This window comes from Dipodomys merriami, unplaced genomic scaffold (genome assembly GCF_024711535.1).
Source record: "Dipodomys merriami isolate MVZ:Mamm:240054 unplaced genomic scaffold, mDipMer1.0.p SCAF_70, whole genome shotgun sequence".
Lineage (NCBI taxonomy): Eukaryota > Metazoa > Chordata > Mammalia > Rodentia > Heteromyidae > Dipodomys > Dipodomys merriami.
In genome coordinates, this window is record NW_027206291.1 from 1,503,042 (window position 1) to 1,526,805 (window position 23,764).

Consider the following 23,764-nt stretch of genomic DNA (forward strand, 5'->3'; position numbering starts at 1 on the left):
AGGTCTGTCTCCAGGGTCTGCGTGGGTGTAGGCCCCACATACAACATCCCCAAAGTCCCAAGGCACCAAAGCTGCCTCAGTGTGACCCTGCCAGACAAGTGTGTTCTCCCGGGAGCTGTGGAGGAGACCAAGGCCAACATTCTCAACAGAAAGCTTTTCTGATTCCCAGAGAAGAGATAACCACAAACTTGTTTTCCCCCCAGGGGCTTCTGATCAAATGGAGACAAGCCAAGAATCCTAAAGTTAAAGGTCACAGCACTTTGAAAACCACTGCTTTGGGGCTGGGAAGGTGGCTCAGTGGTAGAGTGCTTAAAGCCCTGGGTTCGATTCCTCAGCACCACATAAGCAGAAAGTGCCAGAAATGGTGCTGTGGCTCCAGTGGTAGAGTGCTAGCCTGGAACAACAAAAGCTCAGGAACAGTGAGTGCCCAGGCCCTGAGTTCAAGCCCCATAACCCCCCCCCCAAAAAAAAGATCAGGCTAAGTGCTAAGCCATGGATGCATGGAAAAAAGAAAATGCAGGTATATATGCGATGGAATATTATTCAGCTATTAAAAAGAATGAAATCCTGTCACGTATAGCACAATGGAAGGAACTAGAAGGCACATTCTTAAGTAAAAGGAGCCAGACGCAGAAAGACAAAAGAACACAATACCGGCGCCAGTGGCTCACGCCTGTCATCCTAGCTACTCAGGAGGCTGAGATCTGATGATCATGATTCAAAGCCAACCAGGGCAAGAAAGTCCATGAGACTCTTATCTCCGATAAACCGTTCAGAGAGCCGGAAGTGGAGGGGGGCGCTGGCTACAGCAGCAGGCACACTTGTGAGCGCTTGTTGGGGTTCGTTTCGTTCTCCGGGGCCTCTGAGCCGGGGTCCTGGGCTGATCCCGCACCAGCTGCCAGCTCTTCTCTCCTCCTGGTCTTCACCATCCACACGGCCTTCTGGAAGTTCTGCAGGGCATCCTGCGGCGAGGCGCTGGCCGCTGGACACTGGAACCGCATCCGGATGAGCCGGCCCTGCCTGGTGGGAGCCAGGAAACCGTTGGCCGTGGGGATGATCCTGTTCACCACGGCGTGGACGAACTGGACTGCCAGCAGAGAGCCTGTGGAATGACCCGCAGAGGACTCATGAGAAGGCCAGCAGCCGGCCACAGTGGCCCATACCTATAATCCCTGCTAGACGCCACCCAGCTGCATCCTCCAAGACCAGCGAGTGAAGAAAGAACACGGTGGAAGACCATGGACTCACCATCCAGTGCTCTCCACACGAGGACTGAGCCGTCCCTCCAGGCTGAGAACAGGTATTTGTCGTCTTGGGAGAAGCACACGCACTGGACACCCCTGATGATGGAGCCCTGTGGAGAACACACCCCAGCATCCCGACTGCACCCCCAGAAACACTGGCCAAAGGAGACCCAGGACCCAGAAGTAGATTAAAAATAATAGCACTGTTTTTTCTCTTTTTGTCTTAGACGGGGTCTGGCTCTGTGGCTAGACTAAAATTCATGATCCTTGCTGGGATTACACTGGATGCCACCATGCTCAGCTGATTGATTTCCTCTGTCCCCTGGAACATAGGTCAGTGTATCTCTTACCTTATCTTACGTCCCTATTCTGGTATTTAATATGCACCAGCTGGGCCTGGTGCCAGCCACGCACACTTGTAATCCCAGCAACTCAGGAGGCTGTAGCTGAAGATCACAGTTCAAAGCCAGCCTGAGCAGGAAGGTCTGGGAGGCTCTTATCTCCAATCCTGTACCCCCAGGAAACCAGAAATGGAACTGCGGCTCCAAGTGGTAGAGCACTAGCAAAACAGAGCTCAGAGATAGTGCCAGGCCCTGAGTTCAAGCCCTATAACTGACTAAAAATGAAATAAAGCACCAGCTGTTGGTTTGTCCCCGCCGATGTAACCCCGCGTCCTCAGGACTGAGGCGTGGTGGTCCACGCACCATGTAACTCATCTCGAGTTTGCACTGGTAGGTGCCCAAGTCCCACAGACACAGCAGGCCTTCCTCGGAGCCGCTGACTGCCAGCTGCCCCCCGTGGCTGACCTCCACGCACGAGACTCTACTGGCGTGGGCCTCCAGCGGGCACACTTTGGAGCTGGCACACTCGTATAGGAAGAGGTCGCCGTGGGTCATGCCGTAGGCCACGCGGCAGTCGGCCAGCACGGCCACGGTGGCGATGGTGTCCGGGAGCTGGGTGTAGAAGGTGAACGTGGGGCCATCGACGACCGGGCAGGGGTCCCCGGGCCCCACGCCCAGCACCAGGACCATGTTGTCGTAGGCCACGGCCAGCCGCTCCTCCTCCTTGCTCAGCGCCATGCAGTTGACGGCCTTCCGGGCCTCGGGGGGTGGGATGCACAGGACATCCAGCGTGGAGTTGAGGGGGAACACCAGCACGGCCCCCGAAAGCAGCCCAGCGAATAGGAGCTTGGTTTGCTCGGCCACCTCCAGACACCGGACCTCACTGGACGTGTCCAGCGCGCCGCGCGCCGCGCCTAGCCCCAGAGACAGACAACACAGCTTCGCTGAGCCGCCTGCTCCCGGGACTTGTTCTTTGGGGGTTCCCAGGGAGCTGGGGTGCAGCGCCCCACTCTGGAGGGACACGCCCCAACCCCCTCTGAGCTTCCGATTCCTTACTGAATTCCTCGTAATTTGGTTTTGAGCCACAGCTCTACTTCCTGCTTCTTTTGTGATTAGTCGGAGATGCGAATCTCGGGGCTGGGAAGGTGGCTCAGTGGTGGAGCGCTCGCCTCGCATGCATGAGGCCCTGGGTTCCATTCCTCAGCACCACATAAGCAGAAAAAGCCCGAAGGGGGGCAGCGGCTCAAGTGGTCCTCGAGCACCAGTCCTGAGCAAAAGAGCTCAGGGACAGCGCCCCAGGGCCCAAGTTGGAGCCCCATCACCAACAAAAATAATCATAGTAACAATAGCAGTGATCGTTGAAAGACCCCGGAGTTGTGTGGTCCGCCCACCCGCATCCGGTCACAGCAGGGGCGGTGACCCAGGACCCTGGTGCGGGTCAGGCTGTCCAGATGTTGGATGCGGGCCCCGTTGTGGTGGATGCGCATTGGGGACGGGCGCCCGCCCTGCTTGGAATTCCGACATCCCCGGGCACCAGGTACCCACCCTCCGCCAGGTCCCAGATGGTGACCTGGTTTTTCTCGCCGACTCCGGGGAAGTAGACGTAGCTTCCGTTGTGAGACACGGCCGTGAGCCCCGTGCGGTCCGGGAAGGGGGCGCAGGCCCCGCGCTGGCGGGCCCGGCTGACGTCCCAGGCCCTGAAGGTGGAAGACCACCGCGAGGCCCCGACCACCAGCGCCCCCGCCCGGACCAGTGTGCCCAGCGGCGCCCCCACACCGTCCAGGAGGCCCAGCAGCGTGCCCTGCTCCGACAGGCTCCACACCTGAGGACGCAGACCAGAGGGGCGGCAGGCACCGTGGCTCACGCCTGTAATCCCAGCTACTCTCCCACCCAGCTGCTGTCTGGCCCCAGCTCAGCTTTGTGGCTTTTTGTGCCATCGGGCCAAAGAATGTTGAAGAATCTGTTTTTCTTCCAGAGCAGGGATGGGGGAGGAGGAAGGTGGGATGGAGGTCCTGGATCAACCCTCACCTGAATGAGGGCGTCACGTGATGCAGTGACAATCAGGTTATTCTTAGGACCAAAAACAGCTGTCTCAACCGCGTCCTCGTGTTGCAGGTCGGTAGCCAGGAATCGCTGGAAACCCTGGGCGTTGGCCAGAAAGATCCGCACAGATTTCCCGAAACCTGCAGCAGCAGCACGGACCCGGTCACACAGCGCGGGACTTCCCACGCCAGGAGAAAGCGAGTTAAAAAAACGAACTTAAGAAGTAATTTAAACTGTTAAAAAGTAATTTAAGAAAACACACAAAAACTCTCTTCTTCACGAGGTGAGGGCTTCGGGTATTGTGAGCCGTGAACACGGGCAGAAGGAAGGGATCAAGTGGGGGGGGGGGGACGGTGTGCAAGTGTGCGGGTGAAAAGGCTCGGAGTTTCCAGGCCAGGCCAGCCAGCCCTGGCTTCCTGGGAATTCAGATCCATCCAGGGTGTGAGCTGATCCCACCCAAAACTTCCCGGGAGCCTGGAGGTAAACTGAGGTTTATGCAAAGTGTAAGCTGTTTACGGTTTAGCTCAGATTCCAAAGATGAGCCCAGCCCAGCGGCTCACGCCTGGCATCCCAGCTACTCAGGAGGCTGAGATCTGAGGATCTCGGTTCAAAGCCAGCCTGGGTAGGAAAGTCCGTGAGACTCTGACCTCCCCTGCTGTGGACATGACGTCTGTCCTGCAGCTGTGGAGATTTGGGGGGGACCCCTAGCTAAGCAGGGAGCCGATAATTTCCCAAAGCCACAGGCGGGCACCCCAGCACCCAGTGCTCCTCCATGCCACCTGCAGCCAGGAGAGATCCGTCTTCCGACACTTCTACCAAGCCCACAGCTTCTGGAAGCTTCTCCAGCAATCTGTCTCCCTTCGAGGAAATCTGGGCAGAGACAAGGCTGGCTGTCAAGGCTGAGGGTGAACAGCTCAAGTGTTTAATTCCCCACCCCCACCCCCAGCTGCACAAATCCCTTTCCCCCTTCCCTGCCCCCCCATGCCTCAGTTTCCCCTGTTAAATGAAAAGTGATACCCAGAAGCTGAGCTGTGTGGACAAACATTTCCCTACCAACATGGAGGCTGTCATCATTGGTTAACATTATTGTCGCTGGGGATATAACCCGCCACCACAAAGACAGACAGAGAACGTTCTAGAATTCACTATCTGCCTGTGCCAGGAGTGCTGGCATTCCACATGAGATAAAAACAGGCTGGAAGCCAGGCGGCAGTGGCTCACGCCTGTCATCCCAGCTACTCAGGAGGCTGAGATCTGAGGATCGCGGTTCAAAGCCAGCCTGGACAGGAAAGTCTGTGAGACTCTTATCTCCCATGAACCACCAGAAAACTGGAAATGGCGCTGTGGCTCAAGTGGTAGAGTGCTAGTCTTGAGCAAAAGAGCTCAGGGACAGCGCCTAGGCCCTGAGTTCAAACCCCAGCACCGACAAAAACGAAAAAGAAAAGGCCCAGGTTGGAACAGAAGAAGGAATGTGGTTGGGATGTGGGTCATGGGGTGGAGCTTGGGTCTAGAACTCTCCATCCTCTTGATCCCTCCTGAGTCTGGATTACAGGCGTGAGCTACAGCACCCGCTCTGGAGATGGGGTAATACTGACGTCCTGGGTCACAACGCCGCTTACCAGGGAGACAGAGCCGTTGCTAAAGCCAGCGACCACGGTGCCCTGCTTGTGGAGGGGTGCGGCGCACGTGGGGGTCTCTCCCCGGACGCTGCTCAGACGCTGCTTGCCCTGGAGCGCGCCCGAGGCTGCGCTCCACACGCTGACCACGCAGGCCCGGGACACGGTCAGCAGCCGCGTGGGGGCCGCCAGCCAGGCCGCGCACAGCCAGGGGTCCGAGGCCTCGCCCAGGACACGGAACAGCAGCGCCGCCGTGTCCAGCGCCCACGCGCTGATCTAACCAGGAGCCAAGAGGAGACGTCACACACCAAACGCACCCCTTCCAAATGCCAGTCCCCGGGCTGGAACCCGGGGCCTGGGCGCTGTCTGGAAGGAGCTTGTGTGCTCGGCGCTGGCGCTCTGCCCCTTGAGTCACAGCGCCACCTCTGACTTTTGCAGTGGTTCAGTGGGGAGGCCAGTCTCCCTGACTCCCTGCTCCGGGGCTGGCTTTGAACCTCCGGCCTCCGATCTCAGCCCCCTGAGGAGCTGGGATGACAGGCGGGAGCCCCCGCCTCCGTCTGGGAGCTCTTTGCCCCCCCCCTCCTTTCCGGAGGGACCCGACACACGTTACCTTTGACCCCGACGCCAAGTACAGGACTTGCTTTGCTTCGTCCACGTGGAGGCTCCGGGTCTGGGGCTCGGTGGAGTTTGCTGAGCCTCCGTCCCAGATGCTGAGCTGCTGCTGGCCGGACAGCAGACCCCACAGGCGCAGCGTGCGGTCCGTGGAGGCAGAGACGGCGCGGGTGCCCTGCGCGAACACCCGCACGCACCACACCTCGCCTGCAGCGGGGCATGGGTGGACGCCGGGTGAGGGCCGACCCACCCACACAGTCCGCTCAGAACCCCGTCCTCCCACGTGGCTGGCGTTACAGGTGTGCGCACCAGCGCCCGGCTGAGATGTGTTTCGAAGGGCTGTGAGTTTTCCGTGGTAGTTCTCGGCTCAGCTCTCTCTCTCAAGTCACCGAATGAGCCAGGAGTGAAGCCCCCCCTCCCCCCCCCCCCGTGTCCTGAGCCCCACCTGAGTGTGCGGGGAGGAAGTGGACCGGGCGTTCCTCTTCCACGTGCCACACGGCCACCACACCGTCGTGCGTGCCAAGCACCAGCAGCCGCTGCTCCTGGCTCCACGCCACGGCGGTGATGCCTAGGGCCCCACGGAGACAGATGACTGCCCGGAGTTCAGCGCCGGTGGCGTGAGTTCGAGGCCAGCCACGCGCGGGCAGCCGCGGGGGGGGGGGGAGTTCCAGCCCGCCTTCTGTGTCTGTACCCATCCTGGGTCTTGAACTCAGGGCCCTGGGCACCGTCCCTCAAGGTGTGTGCTCTACCACTTGAGCCACAGCTCCACGTCCAGCTTTTTGCTGGTTCATCAGAGAGGAGAGTCGCAGGGACTTTCCTATCGGGCTGGCTTGACCCCCGATCCTGATGAGCTTACAGGCGGCTTGGCTGTGAAATTTAAAAGTGGGGAGCCACGCCGCTCTGCTTGCGAGCAGACACAGGGCGCTGGGTCCTCAGCACCCCTGGATCCGGCCCAGCCCGCCACGTGAGCCCAGCACCGCCAGGCGCGACCATCATGGTGGCCCCGGTGACAGCCACGGCGGGGGGCACTCGGGACCCCAGCCCCCCTCCCCCATGGGTGACTCGGGGTCACGTGCGGTTGTGGGGAAGGGGACGAGACTTCTCGCCAAGCCTAACAGCCCCTTTCTTCAAATCCCTGGCTGAAGGGAAGGCCTGGCGGGCCTAGGGGTTGCTAGGCACCCGGCCACGGGCATTATGGGATGGCAGCCTGGCACATGCGCAGATCCCTTCAGAAAAATAATTCTGCCAAGTCATGCTCCCTCCCCCCAGCCCCCCCAGCCCCCTCCCCCTCCACAAGCTGACATTTTGTATCGAGGCGCCGGGCTGCAGCACACTCCCCCAGCCCCCCACTGCCCCGGGTGTTCTCCTCTCCAAGGCCTGGCCTTCTGTGGCTGGGGAGGCCAGGAATCCGGGGTGCCCCCCCACACCCCAGGAACAACCACCGCACACCCACCTTAGTGCTGCCCACCCCCCCCAAAAAAGCTGTCCGCTGACACCTTTTGGCAGACCCCCAAGGAGACGGATGGACACCCTATATTTTGGGCACATATAACCCCTGCCTGGCACTAGCAAGGAGTGTCTGCTCCGTGCCTCAGTTTCCCCACTCAGGGAGTGGCTGGCTGTAAAGTCAGGGCCGCTGCCGACCTGGAGGAGTCAAGGCCTCATGGAGGAGGCGTGGGGGGCCGGGTAGGACCTCCGTGTTTTTCTTCTCAGGCCTAACATTGGGGTCTTGTCACTTTTTTTTCTGAACCCAGAGTGGGGGGAAAGCTTCCCAACAGGGGCCTGGCTTAGAGAGCCAGCCCGAGCCCCCCAAGAACTGACACACTGGCTCAGACCAATAAGACACCGGTCGTGCAGCAAAGTCCCTAACCTGGCCGGTGGCTCACACCTGTAATCCCAAGCCATTCTCAGGAAGCTGAGATTCGGAGGATCACAGTAGCAAGCCATCCCTGGGGAAGTGCGCGAGGCTCTTACATCTCCAATCAACCCCAAAAAGAAAGGAAATGGAGCTGCGACTCGAGAGAGCAGAGCGCCCACCTGCACAAAAACCGCTCTCGGAACAAAGCCCAGGCCCTGAGTTCAAGCCCCAGGTCCTGCACAAAAAGAAAAGGAAAGGAAGGGAGAGAGAGAGAGGGAGAGAGGGAAGGAGGGAAGGAGGAAATGAGGGAGGGAGGGAGGGAGGAAGAGCAAGAAGCTGGCAGCCAGTGGCAGTGCTGGCTAGGTAGGGTAAATTGCACAGTTCAATAGTAAAGTGGGGAGACTCTGCGTGTGGGCCCCAGAAAAGCAGCTCCCAAAGAGAATTGCCTCACTCCCCCCTGCCCCCCGAACAGAACGCGGCCTCCGCACGCACACCCCGGGTTTTGCATTTTACATCCCAGTTCCTTTCTTCTGCTAGTGACCCTGGCGCAAGGCTGGGAGGGGAGGGACCTGATGGAGGACTGCAGCCACAGCTCTTCTCTGATTGGCTGATTCCTTACACCTCATTTGCATGGGGCTCGCTCTCCTGTGCTGCTTGCACAGACCTCACTTGGCTGGCCAGCTCGGCTCAGCCCCTCTTCTGCTGAGGTTCGTTTTGGTTTTTGCTTGCTAGGTGATGGGTGCTGCCCCTTCGCTTTTTTGCCCAAAGCTGGCATTCTGCCACTTGAGCCATTTGATTATAGGCAGCATGAGCCACTGGCACCTGCTCTGTTTAAGCTATTATTATTATTATTATTATTATTATTATTATTATTATTATTGTTCTTTTTTTTGTGCTGGTCCTGGGGTTGGGCTCAGCTCCTGGGCACCGTCTCTGAGCTTTTGTGCTCAAGGCTAGCGCTTTGTCACTTGAGCCCGGCATGATGGGACAAATTCCTATCTGTGGATGTCACCTCTCCCATCCACCAGACAAGAACTGGGGGAGGAGGAGGCTGCAGTGTCTGCTGGACAGCGGGAGCAGGAGTGGGAGGAGCAGAGGCCACAGGCTCCGCCTGTCTCCCTCCCAGCAGCCCGAACCAGCTCAAACCAGCTTGAACCACTCATCAACCTCTGCTTGAGGTCCCAGGCAAAACCAAAGCGCACCGGTTTTACCTTAATACAGTCGCCAAAGGCATTGTTGCCGGGCGCCGGTGGCTCCCGCCTGCCATCCCAGCTACTCAGGAGGCTGAGATCTGAGGATCACAGTTCAAAGCCAGCCTGGGCAGGAAAGGCCGTGAGACTCTGATCTCCCATGAACCACCAAAAAGCCAGCGATGGAGCTGTGGCTCAGACGGTAGAGTGCCAAAGCTCAGGGGCAGTGCCCAGGTCCCCTCCCCTGTGCCCATCCGTGGGGCGGAGGGGCAGTATCTGCCCTGGAGGCAGAGACCAGGACTTTCTCCAGCACAGCCCCCCCATGAGCGTAGGGGCCACTCACCCTTGTGGCACCCGGTGAGGGTGGCCTGCAGGGGGCCTCCAGGGGGCTGCAAGAAGCCGGCCAGGGGCACCAGCACGGGGTGCGGGCACGCGCGGAGCCAGCTCTGGGCCTGCTGGCACAGCTGCCCCACCAGCGCGGGGTGGGACTTGGAGAAGAAAAGGAGGCGCGCCAGGAGCTCCGTGTACAGCGTGCTCTTCTCTAGGGAAAAGGGAACCCTTGTTAGGTGTCACACAAACCCCGCCCCCCAGACCTCCACGGAATCCCTGCATGTCCTGACACCCAGGACCTTGCATTCTCCTCCCTGGCCTCCTCTCTACCTCCTGGGGTACACCTGTAATCCCAGCCCTTGGGAGGCTGAGGCAGGAGGATGCCAAGTTGGAGGCCAGAGGAGGTGATATGGTGAGACCCTGACTCAAAACAACAATAACCAAAAGCAAGATCAGCTGGGCGCCCGTCATCCCAGCTACTCAGGAGGCTGAGATCGGAGGCTCACGGTTCAAAGCCAGCCTAGGACTCTCCTAGTCCAGGGGACTCTTATCTCCAATAAACTACTCAGAAAAAGCCAGCAGTGGTGCTGTGGCTCAAGCGATGGAGCGCTCGCCTTGAGCAAGAAAAGCTTAGGGACAGTGCCCAGGCCCAGAGTTCAAATCCCAGGACTGGAAAGAAAGAGAGAAAGAGGAGGGGGGAGGGAGGAAGCAAGCACGCGAGCTAGCTGGCACTCGGCTGGAACACCAATTCTTTTTTTTTTTTTTTTTTTTTGCCGGTCATGGGGCCTGAACTCTGGGCCTGGGCGCTGTCCCTCAGCTCTTCAGCTCAAGGCTAGCGCTCTACCACTGGAGCCACAGCACCACTTCTGGCTTTTTTCTTTTTGGTTATGTGGTGCTGAGGAATCGAACCCAGGGCCTCATGCTTGCAAGGCAAGCGCTCTACCACTGAGCCACCTTCCCAGCCCTGGAACACCAATTCTTGTAGGATGTTGTGCCTCTCTTTGCCAAGCTGGGATATGTTCCAGAAGGTTCTGAGAGCACAGGGCTGTCACCTGGCGCCCTCTGGTGGTGGCCTTTGTCACTACACCTCAGCCATGTCTGGGGTGCTGTGGTTTGGGAGTTGGGGTGCTGAGGGGTGATTGTGGGGTGCGGGTGCTGGCTTTAACAAGTTCTCGCCGCCAGCGAGGGGTGATCACATTTCAGCCAACACTGTGGGGTGCCAAGGTCTTGTTCTCTGCCAAGAATCGCAGCTTGAGGTCACCCCAAGCCGACTATGAGCTAATGCAGCACCCAAAACCAAACCACACCAAAAGATGATCACATGGCCAGTGCTGGCGGCTCCCGCCTGCCTGCCATCCCGACTGCTCAGGAGGCTGAGATCTGAGGATCACGGTTCAAAGCCAGCCCAGGCCCAGGCAGGAAAGTCCGAGAGACTCTTATCTCCAATTAAATCATCAAAAAAATAAAAGAATTCTCAAGGGATGGGAAGGGGAAACAAAGGAGGAGGCTACAATGCTTGATAAGAAATGTACTCATTATCTTGGCCATGTAATTGTAACCCCTCTGTACAGTATTTTCACAATAAAAAATAAAAGAATTCTCTCTCTCTTTTTTTTTTTTAGGAGATCTGAGCCACCAATAAAAGCCTTTAACTGTATTCAATGACTACTCAGTTTTTCCTCCAAATTCAAAATCCATTTTGAGTTCCAAACTCCAGCAGCTGCTGCTGTGAAGAAACCCACTGGCTCAGCAGGGAAAGGGGAGAAGACGTGGTTTGGGGGCTTCTGGAAGTTTCCAGAAGCCAGGGCAGAGTGTGGGCTCCGGGCGGGGCGGGCCGCAGGAGCTCACCGGTGCCTCGGAGCTCCAGCGCGGGGCGGCTCAGCCGCACGGCCTCGCGGATCAGGCCGACCTCGGGGCAGCGGAGGTGCTGGGCGCAGAGGTCCAAGTCGTCCAGCAGCGCCTCTGCGCCCCCCGAGAGCGCCTGGCACACCAGCCAGCTCACGTTCCCTGCGAATGGCGGGGGCGTGGGTCGCGCCCCAAGGCTGCAGGGGTGGGTGAGCTCCAGGGGTGGAGCGGGGTCTTGTGGGGTACAGAGCGACTCCCTGCACCTGCTCCCCACAGGGAGGAGACACGGCCAGAGGTCTCGGGGAGGGGGGGCAGGGAGATGGATGGGTGGTGAATGGGGGTTGGATGGGAGGACAGGTGGTAGATGGACAGGTGGGTGGGCAGGTGGGTGGGTGGGTAGGTGGACAGGTAAAGGGGTGGATTGATAGATGGATAGAAGGATAAATGTTCAGGTGGGTGGACAGTTGGGTGTACGGATGGACAGGTGGGTGGACAGGTATGTGGGTGGGCAAGTAGGTGGGTAGATAGACAGGTGGGTGGGTGAACAGGTGGACAGGTATGTGGGTGGACAGGTAGGTGGATGGATGGACGGTAGACAGGTGGGTGGATAGGTGGACAGATAGGTGAGTGGAGGGACACATGGGTGGGTGGGCGGACAGGTCGGTGGGTGGATACATAGTTGGGTGGGTGGACACATGGATGGGTGGACAGGTGGACAGGTGGACAGGTAGGTGGGTGGGTGGGTGGGTGAACACATAGTCGGGTGGGTGGATGTGTAGATTGCTTGGGTAACCGAGCATCTGTCATGCTGGATGAGGCTCCCGCGGTCCCCCCACATTAGTCCGGATAATCCTGGGGTGCGGTGAGCGTCCCGGGCCCCACCCCCACGTCCACCGCATGCCTCCCGCACCAGGCCCGGCTCGGCCTACCCAGCAGGTCCTGCCGCAGCTCCCGCGTGCGGCCCGCCAGCAGCAGGTGTCGGGGCAGCTCCTGCAGCCGCCGCTGGTTGGCCACGGAGTCTGAGAACCACAGCGGCTGCGGGGCCACCTGCGGGGAGAGAGACGCTGCGGGCCCCACGGTGGGGAGGGGTCGGGCCCGAGGAGCGCCAGGAGCCTGGCCTCTGAGGATACGCAGAAAGCACTACAGAGTAACGGCCGTGCCGGGCACTGAGGCGCACAGCACACGGGGGCCCGGGCTACATGGGGAGGCCCTCTCTTCAGGGTGATGGAGCTGATGGTGGTGGTGGTGGTGATGATGATGATGATGATGGTGGTGGTGGTGATGATGATGGTAGCGTAAGCACAGACCAGGAGTGTGGGCCGGCGTGGCTCAGGTGGTCTCCCCACCCCACCCAGACCACCAAAGGAGAGACCAAGAGGAACGAACTAGGGCAGGCTGGGCGCAGTGGCTCCTGCCTGTAATCCCAGTTACTTGGGAGGAGGCAGGGAAGGGGGAGGATCGCCACTTGAGGCCGGCGCAGACGAAAAGTTCACAGGACAACCCCATCTGAACCACCAAGGGCGGGCAGGGGAGGTGGGGAGGGCAGGAGTCCCAGAGCTACAGCCCCCAGGAGTTCCGGGCTCCCTTGAGAGACTGTTTATCCCTTTCCCGTGGGGATGCTGGGGAGGGAGGGAGGGAATGAGGGAGGGCACACCCACACCCACTCCCCTGCTGTCCCTGCCACACTCACCTTGCGGTCCAGGCTCAGGGGTACCCCCACAAGCGGCAGGGTGATGAGCTTCTTGGTGCCCTGGCTCCAGGCACCCGAAAAGAAATCAGCCAGGACGCTGTGCCTCTGGGCTCTCTCGGGCTCCGACAGGTAGCGCACGCTCACCACCTCAGCCAGCTGTCTGCGGGGTGGGGGGCACAGGGCCGGCTGTCAGAGGCCGCCAGGTCGATCCACACAGCTCCCTGCCTGGCCCTCCCCCCGCTTCTGCCCACTGCTCCCACAACTCGAGCCCCAGTGCATGTCTGTGCTTTCTCTCCAACAGCCGGGCACAGTGCTGCCCGCCTGGAGTCCCAGCAACTCGAGAGGTTGAGGTAAGAGGGTCACTTATCTTGGAGTTCCAAGCCAATCTGGACCAAGATAGCCAGACACATCCCCATCTTTTAAAAAAGAAAAGCTGGGCACCAGTGGCTCACGGCTCATGCCTGTCAGCCCAGCTACTCAGGAGGCTGAGATATGAAGATTGTGGTTCAAAGCCAGCCTGGGCAGGAAAGTCTATGAGACTCTTATCTCCAATAAACCACTAGAAAACCGGAAGTGGTGCTGTGGCTCAAGTGATGGAGCGCCAGCCTTGAGCTGAAGAGCGGAGGGACAGTGCCCAGGCACATGACCGACAGAAGAAGAAGAAGAAGAAGAAGAAGAAGAAGAAGAAGAAGAAGAAGAAGAAGAAGAGGAGGAGGAGGAGGAGGAGGAGGAGGAGGAGGAGGAGGAGGAGGAGGAGGAGGAGGAGGGGGAGGAGGAGGAGGAGGAGGAGGAGGAGGAGGAGGAGGAGGAGGAAGAAGAAGAGGAGGAAGCAACAAAACAGGGCAAGGGCTGGCCCCCCGAGCCCCACGTTCACTGTGTTCAGGGTGCACGCCACACGGGCATCACCCCAGGACCCGCTTCCAGGCGAGGTCTGGTTTTCGGGTCCCCTACCTGTGGGCGAGGGTGAGGAGCTGGCCGCCGTCCGCGGGCCTCCGGGCCAGGCAGAGGCCCAGGTCTCTCCTCAGCCGCACCCAGAGCAGCGGCGGGAAGCGCAGCAGCCGGCGGCTGGGCGGCGTCCAGGCCCGGTACACCTCGCACAGCAGCGCATCGTCCAGGGACAGCACATCCTTCAGCTCCGCCTCCGACAGCCCGAACCTGCGGGGCGGGAGGCTGGGCCGCGGGCCTGGGGCTCCCAGCGCCCCAGATCCAGCATCTGCCAGGGCCAAGGCCAGAGGGGCCCTGGCCCCCCTTCTCCTCCTCCTCCTCCTCCTCCTGCTTGTCTGCCTGTGCTCCCTACTGACCTAGGCCACTCCTGGAACCCAGGTTCAACAGAAAATCTGGGGTGCGTTGACCAGGACCAGCTAAAGGGTGGGACACCCCAGATTCCTGTGGGATACAGCGTGCCTTCCTTCCCTCACCCTTTTTTTTTTTCTTTTTGGTCACATGGGGCCTGAACTCTGGGCCTGGGCACCGTCCCTCAGCTCTTCAGCTCAAGGCTGGCGCTCTACCCCTGAGCCGCCTTCCAGCCCTTTACTGATACCTCCCAGTGTCTGGCTGAAGCGGCAGCTGTGGCACCCACTGCCACGCGCTGAGCACGGATGGATTCTTTGTCACAGTCTGGAAATGGCGGCTCTGCCCAGGCCGGGAAGCCACAGCTGTGGACGACCCTCCACCCATGACTGAGACCGTCTATACATGTGAAATGACTTCCAAGTAAAAATTGGGTTAAAAGAAATCCTTTGAGGCTGGGAAGGCGGCTCAGTGGTAGAGCGCTGGCCGTGCATGCCTGAGGCCCTGGGTTCAAGTCCTCGGCAGCACACAAGCAGAAAAAGCTGGAAGTGGCGCTGTGGCTCAAGAAGTAGAGTGCTGGCCTTGAGCTGAAGAGCTGAGAGACAGCGCCCAGGCCCAGAGTTCAGGCCCCACAACCAGCAAAAAACAAAAAAGAAAGAAAGAAATCCTTTGGCTGGGTGCCAGTGGCTCACGCCTGCCATCCTAGCTACTCAGGAGGCTGAAATCTGAGGATCGAGGTTCAAAGCCAGCCTGGGCAGGAAAGTCCAGGAGATTCTGATCTCCAATGAGCCACCAGAAAACCAGAAGTGGTGCTGTGGCTCAAGCAGTAGAGCGCTAGCCTTGAGCTGAGGAGCTGAGGGACAGCACCCAGGCCCAGAGTTCAAGACCCATGACTGACCAAAAAAAAAAAAATCCCTTGGCCTGGGTACCGGTGTGGTAATCTTAGCCACTCAGGAGTCTAACATCTGAGATCTGAAATCTGGAGGCTCGTGGTTCAGTACTGGGGGCTGAGTTTGATTAGGGTGTTACATGGTTCACACGTATAAAAACATCACCACAAAACCCTTTTGTACCACTGAAACAGGCTAATAAAAAGGAAAAAAAAGAAAAAGCAAGCCGGGCCCTGGAGGCTCACGTCTGCAAATCCTGGCTACTCTGGAGTCTCACTTGAGAGGACCACGGTTCAAAGCCAGCACAGGCAGAAAACTCCATGAGATGCCTTGATCTCTAAGCAACCGCCAAAAAGCCAGAAGTGGAGCTGTGGTTCAAGTGGGAGAGCGCCCGCTTTGAGCCAAATCAATAAGCCCAGAGATGGTGGCGCCCGGGCCCTGAGTTCAAGCCCTGGGACCGACACCAGAAAAACAATCATCAGGGACCCCCCCCCCCCCCGCCCCCCGCCCCTCCCCCTCCTGCCCTCCCCTGTCCCTCTCACCCCTCCCCCACCCCCAGGCTCACCGGGAGGCGGCGATGTAGCCCAGCACATGGGACACCAGCAGCCGGCCGTGCGCGTCCTCCAGGCGCGCGCACAGGTGGTGCGTGGCCTCCTCGGCGGTGCTGGCCAGCGGGGCGGGCACGGTGAAGGAGGCCCAGCGGCGGGCCTCCTCGAAGGCCAGCCTCAGCCGGCCGGGGTGGCCGCAGTCCGGCAGCCAGGCCCAGAGCGCGGCGCGCTGCGCGGGGCTCAGCGTCCTCCCGGCGGCCGCCAGCAGGCCGCGCACCAAGTCCTGCCCGGGGCCCGCGGCCAGCGGCGGCACCTCCACGAAGGCGTCGGCGTCCCGGATCTTGGCCCGCAGCGCGTCCAGCGCGTGCCGCGGCGGCCGCCGGCCCCCGGAGCAGGCGGACAGCACGACGTGGACGCGGGGCGGGCAGCGGGCGGGCAGCCAGGGCAGCGGGTCGCGGCCGGGGCCCAGGCCGTCCAGCGCGTCCACGCCGTCCAGCACCAGCACCAGGGACTCGCAGTCCCGGCGGGCCGCGGCGTGCAGCAGCGCCTGCAGGAACTGTGCCAGGCGGCCGCGGCGGGCCAGGACCGGGCCGGGCGGCGGCGGCAGCCCGAAGGCCAGGCTCAGCTGCAGGGCGAGCGAGCGGGGCAGCGCGCCGGGGTCCACGCTGCTCCACGACGCGCCCAGCACCCGCAGCGCCGTGACCGCCTTGCGGCCCAGCAGCCCCGGCGCGGCGCCCGCCAGCGCGCACAGCAAGGCGGTCTTCCCCACGCCCGGGGCCCCGAAGAGCACGAGCGGGGGGTGCGCGCGCCGCTCCCCGTCCCGCAGCCGCCGCCCCAGACGGGCCAGCAGCTCCTGCCGGCCGCACAGGGGCGCCGCGGCCTCGGCGGCCTGGCGCCGCTGGTGCACGCGCAGCTCCTCGAAGAGCCCGGCCTGGTCCCGCGGCGCCGCGCCCCGCGCCCCCAGCCCCGCCAGGATCTGGTGATGGGCGCTGGCCACGAACTGCTCGCCCAGGCCCCGGAGGTAGCGGGCATGGGCCTTGTTCTTGGGGTTCAGCAGGTCCCGGCTCCACGGCAAAGGGTGGGCCTGGAGGATTTCGGGGTGCGCCTCCGCCAGGCGTTCCTTGAGGCGCTGCAGGAGGCCCCGGGCCCCCGTGTCCGGGCAGCCGTCGGGCAGGCGGTCCAGCGCCAGGAGCGCGCACTCGTCCAGCATGTGTTTGTCGAGGTCCCGGATCTCCCGCAGGAAGACGGTGACCCCCCGCGCCGCCGCCCCGGGCCGCAGCACCCCGACTTCCAGCTCCCACTCGAGGACTGCAAGAGCCACAGAGGGGAGAGAGTGGACACCACCGGCCACCGGCCGGCGCGGGGTGCACGGAGAGACGCTGGGGTGCGTGTGTGTGTGTATGTGTCCTGGGGCTTGAACTCTGGGCCTGGGCGCTCTCCCTGAGCTTTTTCTGCTCATGGCTGGTGCTCTACCACATGAGCCACAGTGCCACTTCAGCTTTTTGGTGATTCTCACAGACTTCCCTGTCCAGGCTGGCTTTGAACCGTGATCCTCAGATCTCTGCCTCCTGAGGAGCTAGGATGACAGTGACAGCAATGGGGCCTGGCTCTGACCGCTGGTGTTTTCTAGACCCAAGGGCGGGCCTCCTCCCAGGAGGCCGTGTTGTGAAGGCAACGGGGGTGTTATTTTTGGAGGCGCTCCGGGCTCCTCCATGGTTCGCTTGCAGCTCCCGGTGGCTGATCGCACCAGGCCCTAGAGACAGGCTCCAAATCCAAGTCAGAGACAGAAACCATGCCAAAGCCAACCCTTGGCCGGGCTCACGCTGCTGGCTCACGCTTGTCATCCTAGCTACTCAGGAGGAGGCTGAGATCTGAGGATCACCGTTCAAAGCCAGCCTGGGCAGGAAAGTCTGTGAGACTCTTATTGCCAATGAACAAGCAAAAACCAGAAGTGGTGCTGTGGCCCAAGTGGTAGAACACCAGCCTTGAGCGAAAAAGCTCAGGGACAGCGTCCAGGCCCTGAGTTCAAACCTAAGACACACACACACACACACACACACCCCACTGAAACCCTTTTCCACAGCCGTGGGTCTATGCCCACTCGGCTACCCTCTTCCCCAGCGAGGCCCACGGGCGTCCCCAGCCTCACCTGAGCGATGGTAGCGATGCCACTGCTCCTGGCTGAGGAGGCCCAGCCTCCGGGCCTCCAGCGCACCGGCCTGGAGGACAGAGGCCAGCGAGGCCTCCTCGGGCCCCCGGGCCTCGCCCACGCCCGGCTCCTGCAGGACGCAGGTGGGCGGCACCGCGTTCTCGTCCCTCTGGAAGCGGCGAGCCACCAGCTCCAGGTCCCGAGGCCGGGCGCGCAGGGAGGCCGCCAGCGCCTCCCACTCCCGCTCCTCGATCAGCCCCGGGACAGGGCAGGGGCCGTAGCGGTCACCCAGCAGGGCCTGGGGGGGGGACATCGGACACATGTGGACACAACACCACAGGCAAAGCAGCCCGCGCTCCCATCCCAGGCGAGGGGTAAACGCTGGGAAACCGTGACCGGGGCCACAGGTAGCTGGGCGCGGCGGCTCCTGCCATCAGCTCAGGGACTCAGGAGGCTGAGATCTGAGAATCTTGGTTCAAAGCCAGCCCGGGCAGGAAAGTCCATGAGACTGTTACCTCCAATAAACCACCAGAAAACTGGAGGTGGCGCTGTGGCTCAAGTGGCAGAGTGTTCGCCTAGAGCTGAAGAGCTGAGGGACAGCGCCCAGGCCCAGAGTTCAAGGCCCACGACCAACAACAACAACAGATAATAAATAAACAAGGAAGTAAAATAAATGACTAAATAAAATAAAATAGATTAATAAATTAAGTTCCATCAATAAGACATGAAAAGAGAAAGGAAGCTAAAAAAGCCTGGAAGCCCTGACTCAACTGGAAGAGCACCTGCCTGGCTGCGCAAGGCTGCGGCTCCATCCCAGGCCCCCGCCACACACACACACACACACACACACACACACACACACACACACACACACACACAGCACTGGCACGTGTGCAGGATCTGAGCAGGGACTATTACAACTCCCCAGGAGCCTCTTGGGGCGTGCCCCCCTCCTTCCCCCCCCTCCCCATGAGCCCGCCTGGCTGATGGCTGCCTAATGACCTGGTTACTAGGGCGCCAGGCCAGGTGCCCGGGGAGTCATGGGAGATCCCCGGTTGGGAGTGTGGGGAGGAAGGCGGGGTGCCTGGCTCAGGAGGGGGCCAGGAAGACCCGGGGGCGGGGCACCAGTCCTGGGCCTTGGCCCCCCCCCCCCCCCCGTGTGCGCCCCACAATCTCAGGCAGAGAAAAGCACAAGGCAGCTGGGCCCTGAAACACCAGGCCCTGACAGGCGCAGGCGCACTGCTACTTGAGCCAAACCTCGAACCCTTCCAGCCTCAATTAAATAGTTTGGATGGGGTCTCCCTGGTTGCTCAGAGTCAGAAGTAAAGCCAGTCCTAGGCGTGGCTTCCTTTGAAAGGGGGATCACAGGTCTCCCCCACCGTCTCGGCCTTAGTGATTCAGATGAGGTCTCATTAACTTTTTTGCCCAAGCCTTAAACCAAGATTCTCCCAATTTTTACCTCCTGTGTAGCTGGGATTACTGTGTGTGTCCCACTGATTGGCTTAAAAAAATGTGGGTGCTGGGAAGGTGGCTCAGGGGTAGAGTGCCTGCCTTGCATGCATGAGATCCTGGGTTCGACTCCTCAGCATCACATAAGCAGAAAAAGTTGGAAGTGGCGCTGTGGCTCAAGTGGTAGAGTGCTAGCCTTGAGCTGAAGAGTTGAGAGACAGCGCCCAGGCCCAGAGTTCAAGCCACACAACCGACAAAATCAAACAAAACAAACAAAAGTTTCAAAAGCTGCCTTGCCTGGTCTGGCTTTGAACTGTGATCTTCAGATCACAGCCTCCTGAGGAGCCAAGATTATAGTTGTGAGCCACCGACGCCCAGCTTCTTTTGGAAATTCAGCCCAATCTTTCACTGGAAAATTAAATCTAAAAGTCTGGAAATAGAACTGTGAAGGAGGGGATTTGCAAGCCTGCATCATGGGCTGGGAATGTGGAAGGGGGCTAATGGTAGAGCACCAGCCTTGAGCAAAGAAGCTCAGAGACAGTGCCCAGGCCCTGAGTTCAAGCCCCCAACCGACAAAAGAGATACAAAAACAAAAACAAAAAAACAATCTGGACAGCTTGCTATCTGCATCAGCATTGGACTTCTAATGTCTGGGCCCAGCTAGCATGGAGGGAAGGAAGAGGGCTGTGATGGACTGGTAATGTCTGCTGTGGGCAGGGTAGGGGATGTGCGGGTGGGTAGGGATGGGCCCGCCCTGTGGTGATGGACAGACTCACGACGAAAGTGGGCCCTATGGATGTTTCCTGACACCGGCTGAGTTCCTCCAGGCAGAGTTCAGTCATGGTGTGGTCTGAGACATCTGCTTCCCGAACACCCCACCTCAGATCAACCACCTGGGGGTGAAAAGCACACAGGTTTGGTTGGGGCTGGGGTGACTGGAAGGTTCTGTTTATCATCATCACCACTGACAGCCTGGGACCCGGTGATAGAGCTCTCGGCGGTTAGTTCCTGTTTATCCTGTGTGAGGCCTTGAGTTCAAATCCCAGCACTGCCAACCAAACAAAGGAACAAGCAAAGCAAGCAAGCTAACGGGGCGTGTCTGAGGAGGCGGAAATCCAGAGGATCTCAGTTTGAGGCCAATCCAGCAGAAGAGTTCACGAGACCCTATAGCAATTGATTCCTCAGCATGGCGTACACAGAAAAAGCCGGACGTGAGAGGGGGCCTGGCTTAGGATTTCTATTTTCATGGCTGCAGGGCGTGGAAGAGTCACAGGGCCCCATTGCAAGAAGAAAACGTAAGTCTCTTGTTTAGAAGACTCAAGAGGTGCCGGGCGCCCGTGGCTCGCGCCTGTCACCCCAGCTACTCAGGAGGCTGAAATCAGGATCATGGTTCAAAGCCAGCTCGGGCAGGAAAGTCCACGAGACTCTTATTTCCAAGTAACCACCAGATAACCGGAAGTGGCGCTGTGGCTCATGTGGTAGAGCACCAGCCTTGCGTACAAAAGCTCAGGGACAGTGCCCAGGTCCTGAGTTCGAGTCCCAGGACCAGCACAAAAGAGGAAGGCGGGGTGGGATGGGGGGAGGGGAGGAGACACTCACCTCAAAGCCCAGGCCATGCCTCTGGCAGAAGGCTTGCACTTCGGGGCAGGCACTGAGCAGCAAGGCCTCTCGCTCGGTGTCCATGTCTGAAAGGAAAAGCTTGGACGGGGTTACAGGAGGCTCCGGGAGGTTCGGAGCCATGCCAGCAAGCTGCCTCAGCCCACCCTGCCATGCAGGGGAGTCTGGCCACCCAGCTTCCTCAGGAGGCTGAGATCTGGGGATCACAGTTCAAAGCCAGCTCGGGCAGGAAAGTCCGTGAGACTCTTATCTCCCATGAACCACCAGCAAACCGGAAGTGGTGCTGTGGCTCAAGGGGTAGAGCGCTCGCCTTGAGCTGAAGAGCTGAGGGACAGCGCGCAGGCCCTGAGTTCAAGCCCTATGACTGACAAAAAAAAAAAGCTGGAAGTGGCACTGTGGCTTAAGTGGTAGAGCGTCCAGCCTTGAGTGAAAAAGCTTCAGGGCAGCATCCAGGCCCTGAGTTCAAGTCCAGCAACTGACCAAAAAGAAAAAAGAATCAGGGGAGGGGCTGGAGGGTCCCCTCGAGCCATGGGCAGACGCGGGTGTGCAGGCTGGCGCCCGGCCCGGCCCGGCCACCTTACCTGCGGGCGCGCTGCTGAGGTAGATGGCGACGGAGCTGGGCGGCGGCGCGGGCAGCGGCCCGGCCTGGCCGTGGAGGAGCCGCCGGCGGGTGCCCGGGCTGAGGGGATCCCCACTCATGCTGCCCCCGGGACCCCAGACCTCACAGCTCGAGCTGGGGGCCCCACCCGGGAGGGGCCGGCGAGGGCCGTCGGCTGCTCTGGCCTCACAATCGAGGTGTCTCCAGCTCACCCCAAGGCGCCGCTCACCAGCTCGTCTCCCCGGGCTCCGTGGTCACCAAGCAACGGCAGCGCAGAGGCCGGGCCCTGCGGCCTCCCCGGCCCTGCCTCCCCCGGGTGGAGTCGGCGCAGGGGAGGGGGAGGGGAGGAGATGCCCCATCCCCACCCCGGAGGGCGGGCTTTCTGTGATTCAGGGACACCCCAAAATGTGCTCCCCCCACAGCATGACTTTTCCCCTCCCTTCTCCCCCCACCCCAAACTCCAGCTGTCAATCAATACTAGCGCCTAGCCTCCCCCCCAGCCCGCCTCCCCGCTACCTGGGAGGCTGAGAGTGCCAGCCTGGGAAGCGGAGGCCACGCCGACCAGCCCAGAGCTAGACCTAAAAGCTCAAGGACAGTGCTCAGGTGCTCAGTTCAAGCCCCAGGACCAACACACACACACACACACAGACACACACAGACACACACACACCCTTATATACACACACACACACACATACACACATATACACATACACACATACACACACATACACACATATATACATACACACATGCACACATATACACATATACATACATGTCCCACAAAAAAACACAAGGACCCCAAGCCCATGGATGAGGTAATTTCAACATCAGGGCTTTTTTTTTGGGGGGGGTCCAGTTGTGGGGCCTGAACTCTGGGCCCGGGCGCTGTCCCTCAGCTCTTCAGCTCAAGGTGGGCCCTCTACCCCTTGAGCCACAGAGCCACTTCGGGTTTGCTGGTGGTTCATGGGAGATAAGAGTCTCACAGTCTTTCCTATATGGGCTGGCTTTGAACCAAGATCCTCAGATCTCAGCCTCCTGAGCAGCTTGGATGACAGACGTGAGCCCCGGTGCCCGGCTTTGTGGTTAGTTTTGGAGGCAGGACAGAGAGTCTCTACGCACTGAGGCTGGCCTCAAACTCACAATTCCTGCACCTCAGCCTCCCAAGTGCTGGGATCACAGGTGCGGCCACCTGCTGGGTTTTCCTTGCAGACACTGGCCTTCTAGCTGAGAGCCCCCCACCCCCATTCTCCACGGGGCACTCTGTCCACCCCGGAGGGGCCGGCCCCTGCACTGTCCACTGGCGGCCGGGCTCTGCCACCCCGCGGGCACGCAGGGAGCAATCCTCGCAGCCATGGCGTCGGCCGGGGCCGGGGGCCTGGGACGGCAGGGGACCCTGCGGGGGGCCCTCTGCTTCCATCCTGTTCCTGCTGCTGGCGAAGGGGTGCCGGGAGGGGAGACATTACAGGAGAAAGCCTGCAGTGACTCAGGCCGGGGGTTATTTCCTGGCCCGCGTCTCCCAGCAACAGCTGAGGTCAAGGAGCTGGTTTGCCAGGGGTCGGGCGCCCGGCCAGACGCGGTGCTGCCCGCGGGGTGTCGGGCTGGGACAGCCACCCCGGAGGGGACACACGGGCAGTGGGCAGCGGGTGTGGTCCCTGCCCTGGGCCCTGCCCCAGGGGCACCTGCCGCCCTGTCACTCGGGGTCCCCGAGCTGCCCTCGGCGCGTCCTGGCTGGGTGGGCAGTGGGCAGGAGGAGGGCGGGGCGGGCAGTGGGCAGGAGGCCGGGCGGGGCGGGTGGGCAGTGGGCAGGAGGCCGGGCGGCCCGGGCGGGGCGGGCAGTGGGCAGGAGCCGGGCGGGGCGGGCAGTGGGCAGGAGGCTGGGCGGCCCGGGTGGGGCGGGCAGTGGGCAGGAGTCCGGGCGGGCAGTGGGCAGGAGGCCGGGCGGCCCGGGCAGTGGGCAGGAGCTGGGCAGGGCAGGCAGTGGGCAGGAGGCTGGGCGGCCCGGGTGGGGCGGGCAGTGGGCAGGAGCCGGGCGGGGCGGGCAGTGGGCAGGAGGCCGGGCGGGCAGTGGGCAGGAGGCCGGGCGGCCTGGGCAGTGGGCAGGAGCTGGGCAGGGCAGGCAGTGGGCAGGAGGCCGGGCGGGGCGGGCAGTGGGCAGGAGCCGGGCGGGGCGGGCAGTGGGCAGGAGGCGGGCGGGGCGGGCAGTGGGCAGGAGGCCGGGCGGCCAGGGCGGGGCAGGAGGCCGGGGCTGGACCGCGGACAGGCCCGGGCGGGGCGGGCAGTGGGCAGGAGCCGGGCGGGCAGTGGGCAGGAGGCCGGGCGGGGCAGGCAGTGGGCAGGAGGCCGGGCGGCCCGGGCGGGGCGGGCAGTGGGCAGGAGCCGGGCAGGCAGTGGGCAGGAGGCCGGGCGGGCAGTGGGCAGGAGGCCGGGCGGGCAGTGGGCAGGAGCCGG

General features: G+C 61.2%; 1 protein-coding gene across 2 annotated transcripts; it reads right to left on the bottom strand.

Annotated features, from left to right (window-relative positions):
* Positions 1 to 495: 495 nt before the first annotated feature.
* LOC138817516 (NACHT domain- and WD repeat-containing protein 1-like) lies at positions 496 to 20,778 on the bottom strand. Of its 2 annotated transcripts, none has more exons than XM_070007939.1 (18): positions 20,695 to 20,778; positions 19,872 to 19,988; positions 17,647 to 17,944; positions 15,515 to 16,805; positions 13,721 to 13,924; positions 12,770 to 12,929; positions 12,009 to 12,126; positions 11,083 to 11,241; positions 9,248 to 9,445; positions 6,302 to 6,424; positions 5,855 to 6,063; positions 5,248 to 5,520; positions 4,408 to 4,498; positions 3,614 to 3,768; positions 3,131 to 3,407; positions 1,949 to 2,499; positions 1,249 to 1,354; positions 496 to 1,102 (listed from the first exon to the last, which is right to left on the bottom strand). In XM_070007939.1, the coding sequence occupies exons 1-18, from the start codon at positions 20,776 to 20,778 to the stop codon at positions 804 to 806; spliced, it is 4,713 nt and encodes a 1,570-aa protein (XP_069864040.1). In that variant the 3' UTR covers positions 496 to 803. The 2 variants fall into 2 exon arrangements, with proteins under 2 accessions (XP_069864040.1, XP_069864041.1); XM_070007940.1 differs by having other exon boundaries at positions 3,131 to 3,279; positions 3,612 to 3,768.
* Positions 20,779 to 23,764: the final 2,986 nt, after the last annotated feature.